At 41.8% G+C, this 26,468-nt stretch overlaps 1 protein-coding gene across 14 annotated transcripts; it reads left to right on the top strand.

Moving 5' to 3' along the window:
• Positions 1-38: 38 nt before the first annotated feature.
• LOC119558418 (guanine nucleotide-releasing factor 2) lies at positions 39-26,468 on the top strand. Of its 14 annotated transcripts, XM_037871968.1 has the most exons (16): positions 15,241-16,680; positions 17,786-18,379; positions 18,461-18,651; positions 18,719-19,260; positions 19,335-19,516; positions 19,622-19,801; positions 20,199-20,801; positions 21,014-21,026; positions 21,318-21,457; positions 22,561-22,672; positions 22,750-23,420; positions 23,532-23,700; positions 23,781-24,362; positions 24,423-24,548; positions 24,610-24,741; positions 24,824-26,468. In XM_037871968.1, exons 1-16 carry the CDS (start codon positions 16,236-16,238, stop codon positions 24,954-24,956), a joined length of 4,815 nt encoding a protein of 1,604 aa, XP_037727896.1. In that variant the 5' UTR covers positions 15,241-16,235; the 3' UTR covers positions 24,957-26,468. The 14 variants fall into 14 exon arrangements, 13 of the variants coding, with proteins under 13 accessions (XP_037727902.1, XP_037727900.1, XP_037727903.1 ...); XM_037871974.1 differs by lacking the exon at positions 15,241-16,680 and adding an exon at positions 39-409 and having other exon boundaries at positions 22,750-23,700; XM_037871972.1 differs by lacking the exon at positions 15,241-16,680 and adding an exon at positions 3,696-4,288 and having other exon boundaries at positions 22,750-23,700.

The following is a 26,468-nucleotide window of genomic DNA, read 5'->3' as shown; positions in this document are numbered from 1 at the left end:
GCAAACCGTTATCGTTACCGTCTCCTCTCTTCCGCCCGCAACGACACAACACAGCACAGGGTGGCTATACGCATTTTGTTGTTGTGCTGCGCGTTTAAAATTCTATTGTTATTTTTTGTATTTTTTTTTTGCTCGACCGAGTGATGTTTTAAATGCCGGCCGAAATGGCGGTGTGAATACGATCGCATTTCAGTGAACTTAGAACGCGGATCGTAAACATATATATTTATATGTGTACTGTACTGTGTGTGTGAGCAACACCACTACCAACGCAGGCGGAGAACTGAAAATGTGCGTGTAAGAGAAAGAGAATTTGGTGTTTTTCTTTCGGCTATGGCGGAAAATGAGGAAAATCTGTGAATCCTGGCTGAAAGACACGGGCTCATCATGAATATACTGCAGAAAATCGGTCAGTATTATGTTCCCACTTTGCTGCTCTTGCGCTCTCTCTTTGCGACTCCTTGTCTTCTCCTTTTCCTTTGCCTTCCAATTTCCACAGTTTACCGTTTCGTTTACACACATTCCTCCTGCTTCATCCCTCCCCTTCCATCGCCCCCTCTTCACCCACCATCCTCCTACGCCTTTTGTTGTTGTTGTTGTTGTTGTTGTTGTTGTTGGTGCTGCTGCTCGTTTTGGGAGCTGTCAACAAGTCTATTTTTAGACTTTTAGATGCTGCAGTTGCAGTTGCGGCTCTTCCTCTTGCTCTTCCAGAAGTGTTAAACATTTTCCATTTTCATTTCCTCTTCCTATTTTCATTTTCTCGTTCTACATGTGCCCCCCCTGAATTCCTCCTAAATTCACATGGTTCGGAACCTGGATGAAGGCTGTGTTTTAATTGGAATTTGTCCTATTGTCTTGACTCCATCTGTATAACTACTACCCATAGGATTCGCCGCATCCATATGGATGCATATCCAAGATTAATTCCAGGAACAATCTGACCACTGTTTATCTTGGTGTAGTCCTGTGGCATTCGAATTAATTAAATAGAAGTTCTGCGAAAATGCATCCTTAATATATTTGCAAAGTTATGATTGATTTCTTGAAATTTAAATATTTGTATCCTGTAGATAGTCATAGTACAATTTTGGGGCTTGCAAAAAAGTAGGCAAGTATTTTAGTAAACACATTCAACAGTAGTATTCCCATTCAACTTTAAACATGATACGCAGTAGTTGCATATGTCCCAGCAGGAAGACTAGTTTTGCACTCTAAAAGCACTTTTCACCTTTTGCCTTTGGTTAACGAGATGCCACATAGACAAAAGGTTCCCGGAAGAAGATATTAAAAGGCTGCTTCCCACTCGTTCAATATCCGCTTTCCCTGGAAAAGGCTCTCTGCACTTTGAGTCCTGCACCCATACAGAGGCGTAATTACTTTCCTCTCAGTTTCTGGACTCTATTCTACCAAAATAGGAAATAAAACCTTAATTTCCCGGAAAATGCACAATAGGGTAACTTTCTAACAATCCAAATAGATTCTGCAAAAAGCAGCTTTCTATTAACATTGTGCTGATTTCCTGGAAAAGACCATTTTAATTAAATTCATGAACGGGCTTTTGTATGATTTGGCATTATCCTGTTGATTCCGCTTAAATGAAGTGGCAGCATTTGGCAGCCGAACAGCGATTTGTTGAAAACTGCATATTGACTTTCACATTTTTAATTTGGTTTCCCGGAAACGAGGTCTTTCGGTGGGCGTTCGCCCACCTTGGCATTATCCTGTTGATTCTAAGCTAAGTGAAAATGTAAGCAATACGGACTCTAATTAATGTTTGCATAATGCATGGTGCAAGTGCATATTGACCCTGATCCCGTTACCCATTTTAATTAATTCCGGGAATTCGCAATTCCTGCTGTCTAGCTTCCACTCTTAATTGGACTTTTGTTTGCTTCACCATTATCCTGTTGATTCTGGTTCAATGCGAAGGCAACTCTTTGCTCTTAATTAATGAGCAGAGCTCCGATTTCGAGGAAAATGCATTCAAACTTGTTGCTGGCTGCTCTGCGTCTAGTGAACTTGGCCTTGAAGGGCTTTTTGTTCGTATTTTGTTTAATGCTAATGGGGGTTGAGCTTAAAGGGCAACATCATTTAGTTCCTTTAAGCAGATGCAAATATTTCATTATCGAGTTTACAATTTTAATTGGTACTCCGTTGATTCTACATTTGCCTATGATTTAAGCTATTTAAATATTGTAATTACACGTTACATAGATGATTAGTAGTTCTTGCCAAAACAAAAAGCTCAATGCTAACTATTCAAGTATTTCGTGTGTGGATTTTATTGTTTTGGCATCACTTTTGTTTAATTTTTCTGTATGATCTCTAATTCTCATTTCAAAAATCCAACAAATTTTTGGACAACTTCTGTCTTTCTTTGTGTGTTCAGTCCGTTCGGTGTTTACTTTTTTTTTAGCGAGTGCAAAATCTAAGAGTCGCCAGCTGACTTGAATGTTTCCATTGCCCTGATAAGAGCCCCTTAACAATGATAACAGTCACTGGCTGTCACACTCGCGTCCATTCGCCTAAGACTCTATAGTTGTTCACTGAAAAAAATACCTCAAAAGCGTGAAAAAACGAACATTTAGCTGATTTGAATCTATTTGATAAAAAAAATTCCTATAGCACTTTCCACAAAAATCACTGCGCTGGTAAATCAAATGTTGCCTATCCAAAAGGCGTTTGTTTGGCTTGCAATTAAATGTATTTGTATTTATTTATTATTGCCAAAAGATTCCTCTTTTCTGGTTACCATTATTGCACTTAAATTACATTTTAAAACAGGTATAGATAGATAAGATATACATATATCCAACTTCTAGATCAAATATTACGCTACTATTATTAATGATAATGACACTTATAATGGTATGTCCGTGCAATTGTAATGTGGTAGTAATGCTTTATTAGAGGACTTGACTTGACTTGACTTAAAAAAAGCAGACCTGGAATTATTACCCTTATTGGTTCCTTTCTAGAGCTTGGATTCAAATGTACATTATTATTGAAAGCCATTGTAGTTCTTTCTTTTGGTTTAGTCGTATTTTTTTTTAATAACATTAAATATTATTATTATAATTTTATGTTTTGTGCAATTAGTGCAATTAAAAATACAGGTAGAGCTGGGGAAATAGCCAAACTGCCAAAATATGGTGTCGTAAGGTATCTAGTAAAATGTTTTACATAGATTGGGGCCAAGAAAGTTAATAGGTTGTATTTAAATGGAGAAATCCCGTATTATTTTTAGTTATCATGTATTTATACTATCACTTTCAAAGTATTAAGATCAGGTGGGGCTGTGAAAGTAGCTAAACTGCCAAATATATGGGTATACTTGTATACATTTAAAGTATTCTTGTATATATTTGGGGTATTCCAATAGGAAACTGCCTTGTTAATGTTAACTCATAATAGCACTTAGTAGTATTATCATTTTTAGAGCTTTAAGAGCAGGTGGGACTACGAAAGTAGCTAGACTGTCAGCTCTGGCGACGACTGCTCTGCCCAGTGGCCGCGCGATTAGATTGTAAAAGTTATGCGCTCGCAGCTCATCGCTTACCGCTCGCCGAGTACCGGGCACCGCACACCTCGTACCGCTCACCTCTCACCGCTTACCGCTCAGTGGTTCGGCGGTTTTGATGGGTTGGGTTGAATTCAGTTGGGTGGCTCAGCTCGGTCAGTCAGTCGCACGCGAAATTTTCACAACAACGGTGTGTGGCTGCGGAAACAGAAACCAAAACAGGAACATCAAATATTATCGAGTCAAGTTGAATAAATGAAAAGCTCGTGATACACACAGTGTGTGCATGTGTGTATGTGTGTGTGATATCATATAAGGGCGATCCCTGAAACCATTGATTCATTCAGTTTTTTTCATGTGTCTGTTCTGTGATCAGTGATCGAAAAGCGATCGATGCGGGCCACAAATTGAGTTGGAGTCGTTGATGCGTTTGCTCCAGTTCCCATCCCCCCCATACCCAGTTAAACAATAACAAAAGGCCGGCCTCTTTATAGAGGAGGTGTGTGTGTGAGTGTGAGTGTGGTGTGTGGTGTGTGTGTGGCATTTCCATCGATTTCCGCTTCGTCGACAAAATGCGCGTTCTCAACACGGAGCTGCGCCTGCGCTTTAAAAATCGCAAACCGCGACCCTTTAATCGCGCTGCCAGTGCCGATGATGCGATGGATCTGGGAAATGGAACGGGGATTGGGATAGGGACTGGCACTGGGTCGGGGGCTACGACCCCCTCGACGCCCCCCGAACAGCGCCTCAATGGAGCCACCAGTATGCGTACGTATCATGAATGTGCGGGCACTGGGAAAAAACTAGATCATCAGATATAAAAAAGGTCTTAAAATAGTTCCGAGGAAAATAATAATATTGATCCATAATATCATAATTAAACTGATAATTTGATCATCATACATATATCATATATTATAAGATGTACGTTTTTAATAAAAGTTATAGAAAATACCTGTCCTATTAAAAACCCATGTTATTTCACATTCCATGACTAATGAAATTTATCCACCTTGTGGTTGTCTACTTGCAAATTTATTTTTCCACCATCAAGTGGCTTAATTATGTTTGCATATTTCAAAATAATCTCCTAGGATTAACAACTAACTAACAATTTGCAAATATTGCAGAGTGCTGAATGCTTGATATCTGGATTTTCAAGTGGTTAGGTAATGTTTTTACTTGCACATGCATGGGTTTCATCATAGAGCTTTTTTTTAAACTATTGTTTGTCTACACAAACTAACCTAATGTCAAACGTAGAATTTTAATAGTTAATTACTACGAGTTTCGTGCATAAAAAAAAAACATTTTTAGATAGAAAATTCATGGGCTAACAAACTAATTTATCATGTTTCTTATCACGAGAACAGCCCAACAGAGGGCTTATGCAGATAAGTTTCAAGATCAATGTCACGAAATAAGATCCATACACTTTATATGGATCTTTTTATAGTTATTTTTTCCATGTGCAGTTTTGTGTGCAATTTGAACAAACAAAACAATTGCCAGTGCCCAGTTTTGAATTTTCAGTTTTCCGTTTCCAGTTTGCTAGTAGTTTTCAGTTCCAGTTGAATGTGTAAATGGCCTTGAGCTCGGGACAGAGATAGCTATAGATATATAGAGAGAGATAGGCTCTGCGGAATGCCGATGTGGAATGCGATCGCTCGTCGAGATAATAGAATAATGGACACGACGGACAAATCATCATTTTTATCATTCTCGGCTAGCTGCAATTGCCTCAAATTAGGCGAGCATAATCGGCCAAATTGATCAGAATCCAAAGCGGAAGATGAATCAATTGCCGATGAATTGGGCAACGGACTTATTGAGATATATTACATTTGGGAGCTGTAAATCTATTCTAAAATTAAAAAGGGAAAGGGAAGTGATTCAGTACAAGGTGGGAAACCCTTAAACGTGAAACTCATAATTATCCAGACAAGCCATATGTTTCATAAAGAAAAATAAGTATGAACAAACTAACTAGTTTGCATTTTAAGGGATCAAATCTAGTTGGTAGTTATATACATGTGTTAGATAGGTGATTTGATTGTTTAATGACCTTAATACGGGATGTTGGGCGATAGCATCCTTATTTTTCCAGTCCCTGACTCTCCAGAAACTATATATTATACATTGTACTACCGTAGTTGCGGTTCTTGGATGTTTCTAACCCGATCGGATATCTAGCCCACCTCGACAGTATCTAATCTAATCGCCCGTCTCCGTGCCTGTGTCAACACATGTCCACATTGTTGGGATTGCCAGCACTTGGGATATATCTATGTGGGTACGATGTGTTTGCCTACGACATTTTGGCATGCCGCAAACGAATGAAATAACATTCTCCAACTGGCGAGATGGATATGTAAATGCGAATGTAAATGGGAATTTTGTATACATGAAAAGGGTTTTGTTTAATTGTTGTTGATTGAACAATTTTGTGTTGGCTTTCACTGCACTTTCTAACTGGGAGAAAGGAGGAAAGGGGAAGCTGTTGACTGCTCACCTGTTGACGCAACTCGAATTTAGATAAATGAAGGCACCTGCACTCTGAGAAAAAGAGCTAATCTAGTCTAGAATGTATCTTTTAAAATGTATTTGTTATTCTTGAAGAAAAAAAAAAATGTGTAAATAATATCTACTCTATATTACTTATAGGAATTTCCTACACTTTAAATTTAAATTTATTTCAGATAGATACTACTGAAATATGATTTTTATACAATCCATTCCACTGAACTCTGTGATTTGTGATTGGACGTAGGCAATTTTTCAATCGGAAAATTTAGTGCGATTGCCGGCTGTCACATATTTATAAATAGTTATAATGCCACAGGAAGCAGTAGATTATTTTTGTTCATCAGAGACGCCCACTATAAATCAATAACCAACAGGGAAAACTTTTTTGTCACTCATTAGCACAGGGAACCTATAGAATACACATGTTATTCCAGGGAAAACGACCTTTTTATTGAAATAAATCTAGCTTTTAGGTGGAAAAAAATATGCAAGGATATAAATAAAATAAAATATCAATCAGAAAAGTCGCATTTACCAATTGCTTTTTAGATTTCATTTGATAATATATACATATGCCCGAGTTGAGCACCGATTCCGTGGAATAAACATTTTTCCGAGCGTTTGTTTGTCACATTCAGGCCAAAGAAAGGCGCACAAGTGTCGGGAATTGATGGCTTTGTGGCCGGGACACCAAACGGAAGCACTGTGAATGCCAGGAATCAAGAATGGAGCAGGATGAACGCAGAGTCCTGGTCAAAGGAGAATTGCGATTCCGATTCCGATTCCGATTCCTGGGAATAATATGCGTCCGCTTGCGGCTGAAAGGTGACATGCGATGCGAGATGGCAGGTCAACGGTTACCGGGAATTGGCTCGATTGCCTCCTCCTGACCCTGACCTTAAATGAATGAAAAACCCATGGGGGCGTCTCTGCAGCTCAGTTCAGCTCGGTTCTATTCAGTTTAGTTCCATTTTGTTCATAGGGCCGAAGGAGAAGGGCACAGTAAGCTCTTAATTGACCAAGTGAGTGTCCGCCAACAGATGCCTTTATTTCATTATACATATATACATATATAGTCTTTAGACTCGCTCGAGTTGAAAATTATTTAATTGAAATGAGCAGCGATTAAAAGAGATAGCGGCAGAGTCAAAGGGAAAATGACAAGTGGCAATGTTTAAGTATAAATAGAATTAGCCTGTGAAGTTAAGTTATTCAACTAATGGACGGTTGTTTGGATCAGACAAATAAAGGTGGTAGTTCTAAAGCATTGTTTGTTTTCCATGCTGAACCACAGTCCCAATTCTTTAATATAAACTTGTCTTGGAGTTATTTCGTGACTAGGGATCTAATAAATAGTTTGTGTGATTGTCTTTCTATTACTGGAATGATTTGTACATATTACATATTAATAAATTTAGGGGTTCCACTTGCGGAAGTTTGGGGACCCTACGCCAAATAAATTGTTTAGTATTACGCATTCCCTGCTAAACCTATTCTGGAGTCAGTGGCGAATCCAGAATATGTTTATGGGGGAATATAAAACTAATTGTTGAGTAGAAATATAACAATTTGGAATACATACTTATAACATATACATTTTAAATCGAGTGGGGGGTCTATCCCCCATATCCCTCTCCTAGACTATATATCTAATAAATAGTTAGAAAAGAAAATATATCTGACATGATTTATATATGAAATTCGAATAAGTTTTTGGAGTTTTACCTGGGGGGCTTTTTAATGATTACGCTACAAAAATACTTTCGAATCAAGCCTTCTTTTGGGGTCAAAGGAGATAATGTTGGGAAAGTCATCATATCTTGGCCGGCATTTAATGGATTTAATCTCTGTGTGTGTGGTCACAAGTGGTGGGCAGATGGTTTCCAGTGGCGTCCGAGTGAAATCTTGGCCGGGCTCACCTGAGGTGGCCATTGTTGGATCTATGGTCACGTATGACATGGCGCTTTCCCGCTTTCCCTTGGGCCACTCAGCCCCCCACAAGTGTTTGTTTATGTCAACTCGATTGTGGGCTTCTTTAAACTGTTTTGTGTTTAGTGCTTTGTGATTTGTGCTCGCTGCTCTGCGCTTTTCACTTACACAATTGCCATTCTGCACTTTTGCTTTCCTATGGATTTCATTTCGTTTTCATACATATACCTGTGTGTATCGTCGCCAACTCAACGCTCTATGTCATAATTGTTCACCTGGCTGCCCAATCTTTCTTCCCCCTCACGTGGCTTTCTTCCCGGGTGCGAAACTTTCATTCTTCCATCGGTCTTTCTGGCTTTCTGCCTTTCTGGCTTTCTGTCTTGCTTTCTGGCCAAGAGTATCTGAAGCGTGTCTATTGGACAGTTACATTGTTGCAGTTGTTTCGAATTGCTTGTAAGAGCCCCCCTTTTTTGTATTATAACAACACAACCAACCACCTGCTTGAATTGAATTTAACTGAGGATTTCATTCGGCGGCGGTGGTGGTGGGCCATTCCATTCGAAAGTGAAAGAGTTTTCATTGAGAATTGAGAAATCCAAATTAATTGGAGGGTATTCACCCCGCCCAATCACTTTTAACCGTTTCCCTTTAGTTCATAATCAGATTTATTGAGGCGATTAATTTGCACAACTTACGATGGATAACAAAAAATAAGAGCTTGTGATTAATTATCATTACAGTGCTATCGTTATACGATCGCAAGATATTGAGATCATAGATAGTTATATTGGTCTCATAAAGGTTTTATAACTATCTATAAAGTGAAGCTCTCAGTAGTTATTCTGTTAAAAACAGATACTAAAATCTTAAAACCCCATTTATAGCTGATAGATGTACTGTCATAAATAGATTAGAACTTTAAAATATCATATCATATGTTATAGATAGTATAACTCTTAAGTTTTCCAATTTGATTGCATTTCCTTTTCAGTATTTCCTGGTTCAGTGGAGTAACTAGTTAGGCCCCTAGTTTTCCCATCTAGTTTTTAAAGGGTGGGGGTGACACCCAAGCACCCAAGCTCCCACACCACTCACAAACACTCACGCACAGCAGTTACACCAGGCGACATCGTCATCGTTGTGGTCACCATCATACCATCGTACCGTGTCACCGTCATCGCTCCCAATTCTCCATAGGCTTCTCAGCCTCGTTTCGCTGTCGCTCGTTTCTCTGCTTATGGAGTAGGCATTTAAAAAAGAAGAAGAAAAACCCCATACACCCCTTCTACACAGAGAAAAAGAAGTCGTTTCGAGATGTAAACAAACGCGTATCGAAAGTTTAAAGTATCGGCTAGGTATTCTTATTCTTACATCAACAGAAAATCATTTTGTATATTCTGTAAAAGGGGAAACAATAAGTAAAAGAGGTCACGCACTCTTCTACATGGCGAGAAAAATCTATTCTTTCACATTCCTGAAAAACGTTGAGTTCCTATTTATAAGGATGAACATATTAACTAATCTATGAACGTTTAAACATTCAAGAGAAGTGTAAGTGTATTATAACGTCTAGTATTTCCCTATAAGGTTGTTATATTGAATGCAAGAACGGAATTTATATTTTTAGAACATTGTACATTATTTATGAGGTTGCGTTTCCAAGAATGAATCAGGAACAAGGCGAGGTCATTATAAGTTTGGAAATAATTTTGAACATACATATAAAGTGGACCGATTATGTGTAATAAGTTTATTCGTCATATGGTTGAGTATAGCTTATCGGTTTGTGAGTAATGGTTTTTAAAAACTAGGATGCAAAAGAGCCTTATGCAAATGTGTTTTAGTTCAAATTTGAAACTTGATTTGAGCAGAGCTTTTGTTCTCAGTGCGCCGAAAAAATTTGTAATTTCGTTTTCGTTGAGAGTTTTCTTTCCGTTTTTTTCTGGTTGTTTTTTGTTTGTGCCATTCCTTAGTTGTTGTCGCTGCTTTCTGGCTGTTTGTTTGCAGCGCATTATTAATTATGACGACGGGCTGCTCAAAAGTTATCTAACCGTTGCCGGGAACGGACGAACGGACCGATTTACGACGGACTCCATCGGCAAGGAACCAAAAAAAAAGCACAAATTTATATATATTTATAAGAAAAGTATCGGAACTCAAGTGCCCATATATTTAGGTGTGTGGCTCTTTTGTTTTTTCGTTTATTTGCGCGAGGTGAAAAGTTAAATAATACACGGCGACTGGAAAATTAGCAACAAAAACACACGGAACACACAGAACACAATACAAAAAGGGCGAAGCGACATTTCTTGGGTGAGTAATCGAATTCTAGAAGAGAAAAAACGAGAAGGCAGAGTCGAATTTTAAACCCGATGATGTGTAATTCAACAATTCAATGGCATATTGTCGATGGGAAGAATAATACTCATACGCGGCGGGTGCCAATTGAGTTCTCTCGTCTACAGAAACTACTACAACACCCCGTACAAAATGAAAACAAATGCACATGCTTGCTCGATGACAGCACCTGGGAGTGACGTCATCGTCAAGGGGGGGGGGGGGGGGGGGGGTGTTAGGTTAAAGGTAAATGGTGAAAGGTAAAAGGCACTGGAGTTCCCAACAGTTTTGTTCTCACAACCAGCATGTAGGACCGCACTGGGAGAAATAATATATAGCTTCACTAGTTTTGGTTAACAGATGGGAAATATTTGAATACCTGCTTACATATGTATAATGGTTCTTTAGGGATTTTAAGATATATAGTTTGGGAATACAATTTAACAAATTGTTACAAAACTCCTTAGATATTTTTATAAAAAAAACATTTAACATGACTCTGCTATTGTATTGTATGTAGTAATATCATTGCATGTGTCATACAAAAATCCTTAAAGCTTTCGATTTGATTCGTTCAACAGTTGCTACAATATTTCTCACAGTGCACCACATGTTGCCCACGCGTGTAGGAGTATGTTTGCGTACTATGCGATGCATTCTACCGGCATGAAAACCTGTCGTGATCACTTGATGACCCATGCTCATGCATAAATCAGAGACTGTCAAATGAAATGGAGTCCACATTGGGCCCTTTACAGACTACAGACACACCTGATTGTCAGCTACACTGCGGCAAAATTCGTAATGATTCTTGGCAAAATGAAATTATGGCTTAAAAACCGATCTTAAAGATATAATGCTGTTCAATTTTTAAATACCACACTGGTGTGTCACAAAAAAAAGCTCTTGTGGTGTGAAATACAGCCGATTTGATCACCAAATTTGGTCACTTCGCTGCTTCTCTTTGTATAAATTAGCATGTGGCCGGCAATGTTAACAGCTAAAATTTAACATGGCATTAGCAGGGATTTGTTATATTCTACAGCAGCGGTGAAGATAAAAGTTACTGTTTTTTAAACTTCAAATAAATAAATTCAAGCAGAAGCTAAAATAGTTGAGCCAATGGATTAATCCATAAAATGAATATATATAGAGGATGTAGATCATTCCTATAATTGTGACCACAAGTGTTTGGGTCAAACGAGTGCCGGGGTTCATTGAAACATTGCTTTAATGGCTGCTCAAATTGCTGCTCCTAATTAATATGTAACTAACTACTTACTCCTCTGCACATTTCAGCCTCAATCGTTTAGTTTATTTTGCTACTCAAGTTGAGATTGTGTTTTTGTTGCTTTTAATGGCCAATTTGCATGAAAATTTGTCGCTTCTGTTGTTTTCTGCTTTGTTTTCCAACAGATTATGTCATTTAGTTGAGTTTGATTGCTCTGCTCAATGTAGAGCAGATTTTTTTTTCGGTTATTTTTTTTTAAATTATTTCGTTGCGCACCCATGTGTGTGACTATATGTACATTATATATGAGCACATATGTTATGTGTTTATATGTTCAGGAACTATCGCGATCGCGGCAGTTAGAAAGCATAGCATTCCAAAAAGGCATACAGAAATTCCTCGGCTCTTGTTTTATTTATTTGTTGTGTTTGTGTGCTCATTCAGTCGTCATTTCACATTTTGTGCGGTTTTGGTTTTATTTTCGTTTTACATTTCGCGATTTCGCGGCTGCTCTCGCTAATAGGCCAACTCTCAGTCTCTCTATCTTCAAACTGGTTAAAGATACACGGGGATAAATACGAGTTCTCTGGCCCATAAACAGGTATCATCTTTTTCCTATCAAAATAAATTGATCTTCTCTATATATTAAAAAAGTTTCAAACTCTTATTTTCCTATACCCAAAAGGGATAACAAATCTAGTATATAATCTAAGATCTCAGAACTTGTTATTATAATGCCTGTGATTGAAATGTATAAATATTTGTTTTCAGTGCATAATAACAATAACAGCAACATTGAAACTGGTCGGGAAATGTGGGGAGCAATAGAGGGGCGACATTCGCAAATATTGGTCAAGTTTGCAGGCCCCGAGGACTTTGCATACACGAGCCAACGGCATTATGATGATGCCTCTGATGATTTTATGAACGGTCTTCATTATCGTCATCTTCATCGGGTGTGCCAATTACCAATTTCGGTGTCAACTCCTCCTCTTCGGCCCGATCCGATCCCCACCCCTTTATTACTTTATTTGACAGTTGTTTTAAATCTGCCTAGCCCAGTTTGTGGCTCTTTCCAGCTGCAGTGGAGCTTCGCTAAATGTCATTACCTATATCTTGAATAATATATATAATTTCCCTTATCATCTATGACTAAAATAGTACTCCTTTCTGTGGAATATAGACATGAGTTATATTTCATAGCAGATCGAAGTGATTAAACATCGGGATCTAAAGAATTCGCGTAAATACAAAACTGGGACAGTAGGGTGTTACCCGGGTCATCTACTTTGGCGAATCGTGTTAGGCAAGATCTACTGCCTCGATTCTTTTGATGTGTGCCTTCTTTTTGGTGTTTTTCTCTTTTTGGCCAGAACCAGAACTGAAATCACCTCTTGATCGACTCCAACCCGTCCAACCCGCTCGGTGACTCCAAACCCGCTGGGTCCGTTGCCTGATCCAATTTCCTAATCATGCAAAGTGGCTCTCGACTCGATATTGCCAGTGATATCGGGTTTGGTTTTTGGGTCTCCGTCTGCTCTTTGCATTTCCCATTTCTGCGGTGTGCCAAATTAATTGGGTGAACGTGACTTCTAATGCTTGTAATGGAGTGGGTGCTAATAGGAATGGGCATGCCAGAGGAGAGAAGTGGGGGTCTGTGTATGTATAAGTAATGCCCATTTCGGGCATTAGGTCAAAATTATAAATGTTTGTGCAATTTTTAGTTCTTAGAAATTTGGTGAAACACTTCTTGATAAGCTTTGTAGGTCGGAATTACTGGACCGCTATTTGATTCGATTTTTCAGAACTATTTGTTTTATTATTATTTCTAAAAATTCGTAAGCAAATTTACTGGAACTGTATTTGGTACATGATAATGGGTTTATGTAGGGTTTTTTCGTAAGACTTTTTTAACTTATTGACGTATCAGATTTTTTGTGACTGTTGTTTTTATAATTTGATAAAAAAAAAAGAGCGTTTGCCCAAAAATAATTCAAAATCGGAAGAATTCCCGTCGAAAATTAAAATGGGGAACAAAAGCATTTCGAGGATTTTTATAAGCGTGAGCCACTCTTGATATTTCCGTTCCAACGAACAGAACATCCCACGGTAATATTTTAATCCTTTTTGACTTGACATGCGCCTTAGGTGAGGAATCCGAATTTTGGACTCAGGATTGACCTTAACCTTAGCCCAAGGTTTTGGTTACACACCCAAAACCTTAACTTACTGACCGCCGACGATGAATACCTTTCTTTTCAGCCGCTAAACCGATCCACTTGGGTTTTTCTGCTTTCCATATACATTTCAGGTACTGGGGATTTTTCGTTTTGAGCTTTTGTATGCTTTTGCTTGCGATATTTATTTTTTGTTTTGTTTCTTATATAAGTATGTATTTTGTTGAATTTACTTTGGCGACGCCTTCGATTTTCGCCCATTTGCGCAGCAGCTAGTTCATTTCCAAGGCAAGTCACGAGCGGCACTTGCAAATTGAAGAAATCCGCCCAGAGTCGTCTCTTGGCCCCCTTTACCGCCCCCAATTACCGCCCCTTTGCCACCACCACCCCTCTGCCCTGCGGTTGCCTGGGCTCTTTCTCAGGTGTGCCAGCTGATTGATAATTGGCAGAGAGCTCTGCAGATGGAGAGCAGCCTCCCATGCGAAAGAGCCGCAAACCACTGGCTGCACTGCAAGAAATCTAGAGCTACCAAAAACTGTAAAAGAAAAATTCTCCATTGTTGAGGCTTAGAAATTCTAACCAATGCCTAGAGGCAATCGTTATTAAATTTATCGAATCAGTCGTAGGAGATATCGAATCAATCCTTAAAACTAACGAATCAATATATTAAAGTGTATCGAATCAAGTATTACAAAATAAATACAGAAAAGTAAATTACTTTTTTTTATTAACTTTTAAGCGTAATCAAATATGTATATCATAATCAACCATAATCAACAATATTTGATTTTTACAAGTATCGAATCAATCCCTAAAAATATGGAATCAATTTTCTAAAACTTATTGAATTGAACTTTTTTAAATGTGAAATTTTGTACAATGCTTTGGCTATCGAATCAGTCGTAGGAGATATCGAATCAATCCTCAAAAATATCGAATCAATATATTTAAGTGTATTGAATCTATTATTATAAAAAAAATAAAGAAAAGTAAAGTATTTTTTTTGCTTATTAACGTTTAAGCGTAATCAAATATATCATAATCAACCATAATCAACAAAATTTGATTTTTACAAGTATCGAATCAATCTCTAAAAATATCGAATCAATCCCTAAAAATATCGAATCATTCCCTAAAAAAATATCGAATCAATTTTTTAAAACTCATTGAATTGAACCGTTTTAAATGTGAAATTTTCTACAATGCTTTGGCTATCAATGAAGTGAATGTGTGTGGATTTTGTTTGATATTGAATATTGGAGAGTGAGAGAGAGCAGGAGAGATCAGGAGAGATGGCGAGAGGGCGATGGCTAGGTGGGCAAGTGCCATTTGGGGCTCTTTTTCCTCGGCGGCTCTCGTGTTGCTGCTGTATCTGCTAATGTTGCTGCTGTTGCTGTTGCTGTTGCTATATTGCTATTGCTATTGCTATATTGCTAATGTGTTGCCATTGCCGTTGGCCGGTTAGCGGGTCTCCAAGACTCGGACACTCGCTTTTGCCAGGTCTTTTGCTTTTGCCCGTTTGCGGATTTTCATAGTTCAGTGCGCTTTCCAGTCGACAACGACAACGCGAACGGACGACGACGACAACGGCGACAGCTGACGACAGCAGCAACATCAGCCTCACAGGCCTCACAAGCCTCACCATCGGCATCAGCATCATCATCAGCATCGCCCATCAGCAACAGAGGCAGCGGCTGCGGCAGCGTCTAAATATAATCATTTTTATTTGTGATTTATTTAATCAACATCTCACCCAGAGGCCAACCAGAGAGATTGGCGACTGCGGGGGCGGTGTGACAATGAGATAGATGGAAAATATCAAAGAAAAGAGCGGCAAATTGCTCTTGAAAGTGAAGGAAATTGAACAGAAAGTGCAACAAAGTGTTTGCTTATCGGTTATCGGTGATTGAATCAATCAGTCTGTTGATATTAAAATGCCAAAAGTGCTGTTAGTGAATGGTAACTGATTAGAAAAGTGCGGAAATCGTGTGTTGAAAAAGGAAAGAGGTTCTTATCGTGGATTAGACTTAAAATACCACAAAGTTGCAGAAGGAAAAACAAGAAACATCTTCAAACTAATCAGATAAATCGGTAATCGCTTTAATTGCTTATCGGTTTAGGTGTCTTCTTGGTTTATTCTGCAAGACACGCTTGATTATGAAATATTTTTATCAGTGTTCGCTTTAAGTTCTTATCAGTGGCCGAAACTTCCTTATAAATATATTATACACATACTCAAAAAGCCGAACCGAATGAAACGTGAAACAATCAGTGTAAAACATGCCCCAAAAATGATGTTGTAATCGGCAATCGCTTAAATCAACAATCTTATACAAAACTGATGTTGCTGCTGCTATCGCTTATCGGTATTTGGTATTTGGTGAAATCAGCCCGGCCACACGTCGTGTTGTTATTGCTATCGGCGCATTCGTTTTGGCCAAACATTTTAACCACAACAAATTGTTATGCGTTATGTTGATGTTGATGTTGTTGCATTAGCTGGCCATTATGCAATATGCCGCAGTTTGATGAATCTTTTTTGAGCGACTGTGCGCTGGCCGATCGCTGGCGTTTCTACTCGTACACGGTCAAGCAATTGCCACCGAATCTGAGCCCAAGTCCAAATCATGGACACCATCATCATCACCACCACCATCATCATCATCATCGGTGTCTTTGGAAGACACAGCGGCAATCGTGGTCGCCGCGCGATGACAACAACAACAATAATGATAATCACAGCCCAAGTAGCAACAGCAACACCTGCAACATCGGCAACATCAGTACCGGCAACACGTTGCATAGCATCAAATTCCACAGACGTCGCAAATACAAAAAGCTGGCACGATTGGCGCTATCAACGCCAGCGATTCCACAGCAGATGGATTTGGATGTGGATGTGGATAGGGAGTTCGATATGGAGATGGACACACCTGTGCCGCTCAAGAATGCGGTGTGCCGTAAGTGAAAGCTACTCGCCGGGGTTTTCGCTTGGTGGGTGGTGCACTTCGGTGTTTTTGGCCTTTACCGATCACTGATCACTGATCAGTGGCTGCCACTTAAAGGTTCCAAAATTCAAATGGTTGGGCACGCATGAACGATTGCGTTGTGGGAATGCTGGGTATTTTTTATAACATCAGCTGCAATTATTCCACCCATTAATTGTGGAGAAATAAAAAGGGTGAATTCCATTTTTGCAACCGAAGCTGATATTATTTTTAGAGTTTCTTTACCTTGGTCAATTTTAAAATTTATTTTTGATAATATGAAATTGAAATTATAAAAAGGTCAATAACTCCAATTTAACTAAAAAAAATGGGTTTATTTATAAACATTTATATATAGACTTATAAAAATGTTTATATATTATTCATTGAAATTATTATATAAACTTTATATTAATACTTTACTAAACCTTTACTGAAATTATTATGTACTTATTTCAACCACTTTATGTACATATATAATTTATTCAGTGACTTTAAATTATTCACTTAAATTAACCAAATGAAGAGAAGTAAAAAAAAAACAACCTAGTATACATACATGCCTTATATTGCAGAAGATTGTGGTTTATGAATGTGGCAACTTTTGATTTTCGATTTGGCATTCAAGAATGCTGCTCAAACAGGAAAAATTTTATTTTTGCCCATCAAACAAGTCACGAAAGTCATGGTGCAGAAATAAAAAATGAATGAGTCTATAATATTTATTTCAAAATTGTCTACGCTATGAAAGAGTTTCCTTTTGAATAACTTTACATGCTTTAATTGATAAATAGTTACCTCTGATTTACCTGTTCATCAACTGTTCACTGTGATATGCCTTCTTAAAATAACCCTAGACTTCAAATAAACCATATCAATTTGTTAAAAACTAGTTTTTGTTCATTTTTAGAACCTCCTAACACAATCGACCTATTCTGAATCTGTTCCTCAGCTGAATTCTTTGATAATATCCCCATACTTATCTAATATCTCATTTAATCCATGTATGTTCAAAGCAATTTGTTATTATTAAATATAAATATTGACTCATGGATCCCTCTTTTTGCACTCCTTACAGACGGCAGCATCAGTTCTCCGTCCACGCCTGGCACCTGTTCCAGTGGCATCGGAGTGGGCGGTGGCGGCTGCAGCAGCAGCAGCAACAACAGCATCAACAGCGGCGGTTACTCCGCCGCCTGCACCCCGCCACCACCTACGCACCACCATCACGGGCACCTTCAGCAGCAGCAGCAGCAGCAGGGAACGCCTGGTGGATCTAGTCGGGTGGGTGGAGCGGTAGTAGGGAGTGGAGTGCCACCGGCACCACCCAGCGCCGGATCGTCGGGCCACAAGAACAGCCTAAAGGGCACCAAGCTAGCGCGCCGGGCGCGCTCCTTTAAGGACGATCTCATCGAGAAGATCTCCCTGATGCGAACCACCAACAACACCCTGGGTCGCTCCCACTCGCCGCACAGTCCGCGCACCAAGCACGGCTCGAAGGCTCCGCCCACCACCGAGGAGGTGCAGCGCTCAACCCAGACGCTGGAGACGCACGTCAAGGACATCTCGAATGCCCTGAAGCACTTCCGGGATGTTATACTCAAGAAGAAGTTGGAGGTTTTGCCGGGCAACGGCACGGTCATTCTGGAAACCATAGCCAGCATGTACTCCGGTGGGTATCTCTGACAATAATTGGTTTCTTCTCTGATTGATTGATTGATTGATTGACCCCCATCCTTCTATTCAATCACAGTGATCCAAACGTACACCCTGAACGAACATAGTGCCATCATGAGCGGCGCCACGCAGCAGGTTTACCAGAGCCTGGGCAAGCTCATCAAGCTCTGCGACGAGGTGATGCTCTCCGAGGAGAGCGGCGAGTGCGCCTCCCTGAGCAACGAGAATGTGCGGGAAGTCATCGATCTTCTGGAGGATGCCGTGCGGGTGAGTCTCAGTCTCAGTCTCAGTTCCTCCAGACAGCCTTTTAATCCGAGTCTCAACGCTCCCACAGAATCTCGTTACGCTGGCGCAGGGCAAGCTGAAGGAGCAGGATCAGTGCGCCTTTCGCTACAGCGGATCTGGCTTGGGCGGCATCGGAGCTGCGGCCGAGATCATGGGCAAGGTCACCGCCTCGCCGGGAGTCATGAGTCATGTGCCGGGCACGGGCATTATGCGCGTCTCGGTTGCCGACTCGATTGGCCAGCGCACTTCGTTGCCGGACATAGCACTCACGCCCAAGGAGCGCGACATCCTGGAGCAGCACAATGTGAACCCCATGCGCGGCTCCCACAGCACCGAGAGCATCCTGCGCGACACGAGTCCACCGCCAAAGCCACCGCTACCCAATCGGGCCAGTAATCCGCCACCTCTACCACCCAAGCGACGCAGCCAGCCGGTTGCACCACCGGGTGTTGGAGGACTGGGCTCCTCCTCGTCGACATCAACCTCCAATCAGGCCAGTCCGCTGCCCTACGCCCAGTCGACGAATATCAGCATCAACTCGGACCTGGACTGCAGCTCCAACATCTCGCTGCTGAACTATGGCGTGGATCGGTAAGTGGGCATTGGGTTTGCGGATTCTCCGGCAATAACTGATGGATGCATTCACACTTTCTCCCTCCTATCAGCCTATCAGTGCGGTCACGATCACCGGATGAGAATAGTCAGTGTTCCTTCGACTCGGCGTTGAATCACTCGCGGGAGGAGGAGGACCACCACCAACAGCAGCAGCAGACGCAGCAGCAGCTAAGGCAGTTTCCAAAGATACCGGGCATGATAGACGAGGACATGGAGAAGCTGGTCAGCTACAGTGAGTATTGTCGCCACGCTGCGCCGCCGCCCCCCTCACTATGCCCAACCCAAGTGGTGGCCCCCACAACCAAAGAATTCCGTTTAGAATCCACTGCTTACGCAGGCGCCGCCATGGAGGACAAAGTACAGACACCCCAGCCGCTCGGTGGTGGTGCTGGTATTGGTGGAGGAGTTGCTAGTGCCAATGCTGGTGCTGGTGGAACTGGAGGAGCAGCCGAAGGCGGAGCTGCTGCAGCGGCTGGTGGCGGGGAGACTAACAGCAATCGCCACTCTAACGAATCGGGTACCCAGAACATCTATCATCGTACTTACAATCCTGCTTTATGTTTTTTTTTGTATCTGTTGCACCTGGCGAGATATATTCCTCTTATCCCATTTTATGCGCTTTGTAAAAATGCCATTTAATTTTGTAAGGCTTTATACTATTAGAAAATAAGTTTGAGCACTTAAAGCTTTAAGCCTTTTGGGCTTTCTGTATATATTGCCTATACACATCGATAGGTGCTGTAAATAGTTTGACCTCTCACCTTTTCCTTATCCCGCTTATCCTGCTATTCCCACTTTCCCTGTGTATATTGTTTAATTTCCGCTTGGTTTTGGTTTTGGCTTCCCATTGCCCACAACGTATGCTGAGTTATGGACTATTTTTAAAACACTCTCCCTCCACCTTCCACCGGCAGGTTTCGTCTCGATGCGCGAGTTCCAGAGTGTGCAGTCCTCCACAAAGTCCTCCAGCAGCAACTCGGACATTGCGATATCGACGGCGGTGGGTAGCAGCATGGAGTACCAGCAGATTAGCCAGTCGGTGTCGCACAGCCAGCGGCAAATCTCGTCGAGCAGCAGCAGCTGCACCACCACCAGCTGCACCACCAACAGCAGCAGCAGCACCACAACCACCACCGGCTATGGCAGCTCCATTGGCGAACTGGAGCAGCAGCAGCAGACGACGACGAGTGCGGCGCCCGCCCTGCCGCCGAAGAGCGTACAGAGGGGCAGTCTAACCCGCCACGAGTCCACCGGAGCCGGCGATGAGCTGGACGAGGCGCAGTCCTCCTCCTCCGGCTGGGCCAGCCACCGGAGCAGCCAATCGGAGATGCCCGAGATGCGGCAGCTGTCGCCGCACCATCATCACATCGCCCATCAGCACGGCTGCAGTGCTCCGCTGCAGCACTGGCCCTCGAAGCACCGCAGCCTGATCGAGGGCACTGGCAGCTGCGGCGCCTTTGACCAGCGCCACTTGGTGGACCAGGAGCCGCCCCCGCTGCCCATGAAGAAGAAGCACAGTAAGTCGGTTTGCCCACGATGCACACTCTACTTACATCGATTTTCCCTATTTTTCTTTCTTATTTTTTCCGTTTTCCTTTTGATTTTGGTTGGTTGGTTCTGCATCTCCTCGTACCGTGTGTGTGTATCTATCTGTATGTTCTGTTGTCTATATTGTGTATATTATTTTCATCCTTTTTTTTTTATTCGTTTACTTTTTGGAACCGCCCAGGCCAGGCCGAGCGGTAAGTTAGTGGGTGTTTGTTGAGCGCATTTCAAGGGCTTCCTTTATCGCAGTCCTTTTTTTTGTGCGGTATCCATCACACATCCATCGCATAGGTAACTCCATCTAAAGCTAAACCCAGACAAAATCAGACGAAACACTCGCCTACAATAATCAGACCTTCAATCAGTCAGTCGGCCCAGTAAACAGTCAATCAGTCAACCAGTCATCACCTTTTATTGGTAGCCAGTCAGCGCAGTCCGTTTTTGTGAGATTTAGATTTGTTTGTTTTTTAAAACCATTTTATTTATAGCACATACCATCCGCATTATCGCAAACCCCTTAGAAATGTTGGCGACAAGAAAGTTTGCCAAATTGTTGTACGCAAGAGTCTAACCCATCTAAATTATCGTTCCAACCAACATCTAGTGTTTCAAAGTGTGGCCTTTTCGGGTAAGTCTGTGTGTGTTACTAGAGGACCAACACGAAACAAAAACACTAAGCCAACTTTTGCTGCAAAATGCCAAAAATAAAAACGAAAACAAAAAACGAAACAAAGTCACCCACAAAACAAACTTTTTCGACGCCCTTGGAGGGCTCGCAATGCTCTTTTTTTCGCAGTTGTACTTGAAACAAATTCCTTACACCATTGAGCATTGATTTCCTTGGCTTATCCAACTAAAAAAATATACTATATATTGGTTATTTGGTAAGAGATACATCGATTAAAGGAATATTTTCCAAGGGTTCGGTATTATTGCTCGCAAAAACCACTGAAAAAATAGAGATATCACCAAATCTAAATTCATTTTGGTCGGTCACAATTTTTTCCGATTATTTATAGACTATGTTATAAATGACATATGTAAATCTTGCATATTAAAGATAAGAGATAACCACAGATTACATAGATATATTTTCCAAGGGTTCAGTATAATCTTTCACAAAATATCTGGCAAAATAAAGATAACACTTAAACTTAATAAACTTAAGAAGTTCTTAACTTTTTTTTACTAAAGTTTAGTAGCGTTTTTATGAGCATAAAGAAGAATCTTCAATCTTAAAACCGAACCATATTGGAGAGAGCATTTCGAGTTCGCTATGGGCTTTTCGCTCCGCTGTTAATTTTGCTGCTGCGCCGCTTTGGTTTTGACATGGCGCCCGAGCAGCCACCTGTTTGCCGTTCCCGTTTGTAAGCCCTAGTTCTAGATTTAGTTACAGTTCTCTGGCTTCCATTTCGCTCCGCCTAATCCACTGTGTCTCCTGTCCCTTGACCACATGTCCCCCCTATCTAAACCTCCAAAAAAAAAAACCCGCTCCATATATCCCGCTCTGTGTGTTGTTACCCGTTCCTGTTACTTATCGTTGTGATGCGACTCCTGTAGACCTGGTAAACAGACAACTGACCCTGACCCCCGGTGTCTATGAATATCCCACCTCTGTGTGAGGGTCCAAGGATCCAGTCCATCGATCGATCGGCTTAGTTTTGGTTTCTGTTCCAACCCGTTGTGAGTGATGCGCATTGCTAACGATCTGCCTCTCCCTACCGCACACAGTTCTGGCCTACATGGAGATCTGCTCGGCGTCCACGCGATCCATTGAGCAGCACCGCCATACAGTGCATGCGTACAACATCAGTCGCAACCTCACGCAGAGCCAGACCATGAAGTGAGTAAAGTTGTATCTGGCAGGGACTTTCTGCAAATCAATACTAACGTTTCTTTTGGTACCCCACCCCAAAATAGCATCATGTCCGTGAGCAAGGAACTGTCGCCGGAGCTGGAGGTACCGCCCGCCCTGCCGCCAAAGAACTACAAGCCGCGCATGGCGACAAGCATGGGATCATCGCCCTCGCTGCAGCCCATCATTGTGACCACGCCGCCGCCGAGTCCAAAGCCGACGCTTGGCGAGAATGGTTCGACGGGCAGGCCGGACAGTCGGATGGCCACCGTTTGCGAGGAGCTCCACGATGGCTTGGCCAGTGAGGATGCGATGCCGGAGCTCCGATCGCCAGTGCTGGACAGCAATGAGAATGTTAGCGCCGTCGACGATGGCCAGACCTTCTACTGTAACTCGCATCAGCTGCCCGGCGAGGTGGGAGTGGGCGAGGGCGTGGATAATGTCGGTCAGCCAATAAGCACACCCCAAGTGCTCGAGGAGGAGCAAACGGTGGAGCCTCGGCAAGGAGGAGTTGCTGGTGAGGAGGCTGCAAAGCCAGAGATCGCCGCCGCCGTCCGCGTGGTGGAGGAGGAGGAGGAGGGAGGAGAGGAGATGCTGATCAACATACTGGAGGAGGTCAACATCACACGGTACCTGATACTCAAGAAGAGGGAGGAGGACGGGCCCGAGGTGAAGGGCGGCCACATCGACGCCCTCATCGTGCACGCCAGCCGTGTCCAGAAGGTCGCCGACAATGGTAGGCATTCGCAGCGCAAGCCAAAGCAGCACATACATACCAAATCCCATTCGCATGGTCATTTACCCAACACCTCTGTTGTCTCTGTCCATTTTCATTCCGTTCGTGCAGCATTCTGCGAGGCCTTCATCACCACCTTCCGCACCTTCATCCAGCCGATCGACGTGATCGAGAAGCTGACCCATCGCTACACATACTTCTTCTGTCAAGTGCAGGACAACAAGCAGAAGGCCGCCAAGGAGACCTTTGCGCTGCTGGTCCGAGTCGTCAACGATCTAACGTGAGTTGCCAGTTAACTAAGTAACTCAAGAGATAGATACCCAATCAAATTGTTAACCCTTCTCCTCCTAACCAATTCAGGTCGACGGATCTTACCAGCCAGCTGCTAAGCCTGCTGGTGGAGTTTGTCTATCAGTTGGTTTGCTCTGGCCAGCTCTACTTGGCTAAGTTGCTGCGCAACAAGTTCGTGGAGAAGGTGACGCTGTACAAGGAGCCCAAGGTGTACGGCTTTATTGGGGCGGAGTTGGGCGGAGCCGGTGGTGCCGCCGGATTGGGGGTGGCCGGTATTGGTGGGTGCAGTGCAGCCGGCGGAGGAGGCGGAGCAGGCAACCAGCCTAGCCTACTGGACCTCAAGTCGTTGGAGATCGCCGAACAGATGACGCTGCTGGATGCCGAGCTGTTCACGAAGATCGAGATACCAGAAGTATTACTATTTGCCAAAGATCAGTGCGAGGAGAAGTCGCCCAACCTCAACAAGTTCACCGAGCACTTCAACAAGATGTCCTACTGGGCGCGCTCCAAGATCCTGCGCCTGCAGGATGCCAAGGAGCGGGAGAAGCATGTGAACAAGTTCATCAAGATCATGAAGCACCTGCGCAAGATGAACAACTACAACTCGTATTTGGCGCTGCTGTCGGCCGTGGATTCGGGTCCCATTAGGAGGTGGGTCTAATAAAATAGTAATATTATGATAATATTTAATATATGTGACTTCTCCTTCAGGCTGGAGTGGCAAAAGGGCATCACCGAGGAGGTGCGATCCTTCTGCGGCCTCATCGATGCCAGCTCCAGTTTTCGGGCCTATCGCCAGGCCCTGGCCGAAACTAATCCGCCCTGCATACCCTATATGTAAGGAGGCTGATCTCCTCGAAAGTTCCGATCCCAAACTAATAAACTCGTTTTATTGCAGCGGCCTGATTCTACAGGATCTTACGTTTGTGCATGTGGGCAACCAGGACTACCTGTCCAAGGGCGTCATTAACTTCTCTAAGCGCTGGCAACAGTACAACATAATCGACAACATGAAACGTTTTAAGAAATGGTAACTTATTTACTTTTTAAGCACCCAAGAATTATGTTGAAAGCAACTGATATCTGATATCCCTAACCCGAACCCGTTACAGTGCCTATCCATTTCGACGCAACGAGCGCATTATACGCTTCTTTGATAACTTCAAGGACTTTATGGGCGAGGATGAGATGTGGGAGATATCCGAAAAGATCAAGCCGCGAGTCCGCCGCCCGGTTAACTATTAGTCTTCGAGCAGCAACAGCAAAACACCAATATTATATATTACAGTATATACAGTATATATACAATATTAATTAAACAGTGCAAACGGTTGCCAAGTCTTGGAGAAGCATCGTCGGGAGCAGCCGAAAACTATTCTAATGGGTCTGAGCAATAATGTTCGCTATTCTCTGTCTATATATATATATACAATTATACAAGATATCTAGCTATAGTTACCAGCCGATGCCGGATCAGAAATACATATATACTTACATAAGACATAGCGATTCAGATACGGACACACACGTAGCCGTAGCCGCGTACAAATAACGAGCCGATCTGTAGTTTAACTATTAAGCTCTATGACGGTCGGGCAATGGCCCGGCCGCAGCTAAACTCCCCACCAATAATCGAGTCCCTATCTACAGGTCCCAAGAGTTTTCACCGGACTTTTGCCAGCACTAGAACACCAAACTTAAGAACCACCAGAGACAAAACCAATCAAGAAATCAGCAACTTTCGCTTTTGTTTTGAGATCTCTTTTTACACAAGAACACAACGAATTTTTGGAAACAAGCTACGTGAACGTAGAAGCCAACCGACAAACTATATTCGATTTCGATGGTATATGTAGCGATATATCTCGGACTATAAATCGATGCTATCCACGAGCAGAACACCAAGCAAAAGCAACCAAGCACAAAGCGCGTTATATGCAATTCTCTCAAAACAACCAATATTAAATACCCCCTGTGTGTTAGAAGTTATTGAAAATGAAAATTAATCTCGAAACCGAAACCGAAATCGGATTTCAGAGTGCAAAAAAACATCGGTGTCGATCAAATCAATCAAATATCAAATCAATCATTTCGCGACTCAATTAATCGAAGCAACTTTTAAAGTTACAAAGAAAACAAAAATTACAAAACCCACGGGAGATTACCTAAATTCAATTTGCTTTTAAATGTACGACTAACATAAAAAGAAAATATTTATGGGCATGTAATAATAGTTCTAAATAAAACTTTTGACTCCTCCTTTCGATTCTGCAAGGAATAAATTTATTGATATTGATATTGAGTGTAAAAATATTAATACTAGCGAAGAATTCTGGAGCAGAGTGAAAACTGAATATCGACCTCAGTGGTTTTTACTTAGCAAAACGCTGTCTCGTCTGAAAATATTGTCTTCTTATTTGGAAATGGGAAAAAGAAAGAAAAGGCTGCTTATTTGAAGAATTTAATTCCCGATCACCATAGCCATTTTACTTTAAAGTGAATATTCATTTGTATTAAGTGAGTTTCGGTCTTCGTTTTGCTGCCGCTTCCGCTGCCGCTGGCGCATAAATTATGTTTACTAAGCTAACGAACCTAAGGATAACAATTTATTCGTTTTTTTTTCTCCTATTTTTAAATTAAATACCTTGTATATGTAGAGAAAATTTTCAATTGTAAATGTATTTGTAACTAAATGTTATGCGTGTATTCGTAAGAAGAATGAAAATAGCTACCACAATCAATGTATTTTTCCTTTAA

The sequence above is a fragment of the Drosophila subpulchrella genome, chromosome X, assembly GCF_014743375.2.
Source record: "Drosophila subpulchrella strain 33 F10 #4 breed RU33 chromosome X, RU_Dsub_v1.1 Primary Assembly, whole genome shotgun sequence".
In the NCBI taxonomy this organism is placed as follows: Eukaryota; Metazoa; Arthropoda; class Insecta; order Diptera; family Drosophilidae; genus Drosophila; species Drosophila subpulchrella.
This window is presented reverse-complemented; position numbering and strand designations above follow the sequence as displayed.

Bases quoted from the DNA above. Each gene is read 5' to 3' on its own strand.
- LOC119558418 (XM_037871967.1), top strand. From the start codon at position 16,236: ATGCCGCAGTTTGATGAATCTTTTTTGAGCGACTGTGCGCTGGCCGAT. The intron at 19,261-19,334 runs GTAAGTGGGCAT...CCCTCCTATCAG, and splicing joins CTGAACTATGGCGTGGATCG to CCTATCAGTGCGGTCACGAT. The intron at 21,458-22,560 runs GTAAGTCTGTGT...TACCGCACACAG, and splicing joins TCAAAGTGTGGCCTTTTCGG to TTCTGGCCTACATGGAGATC.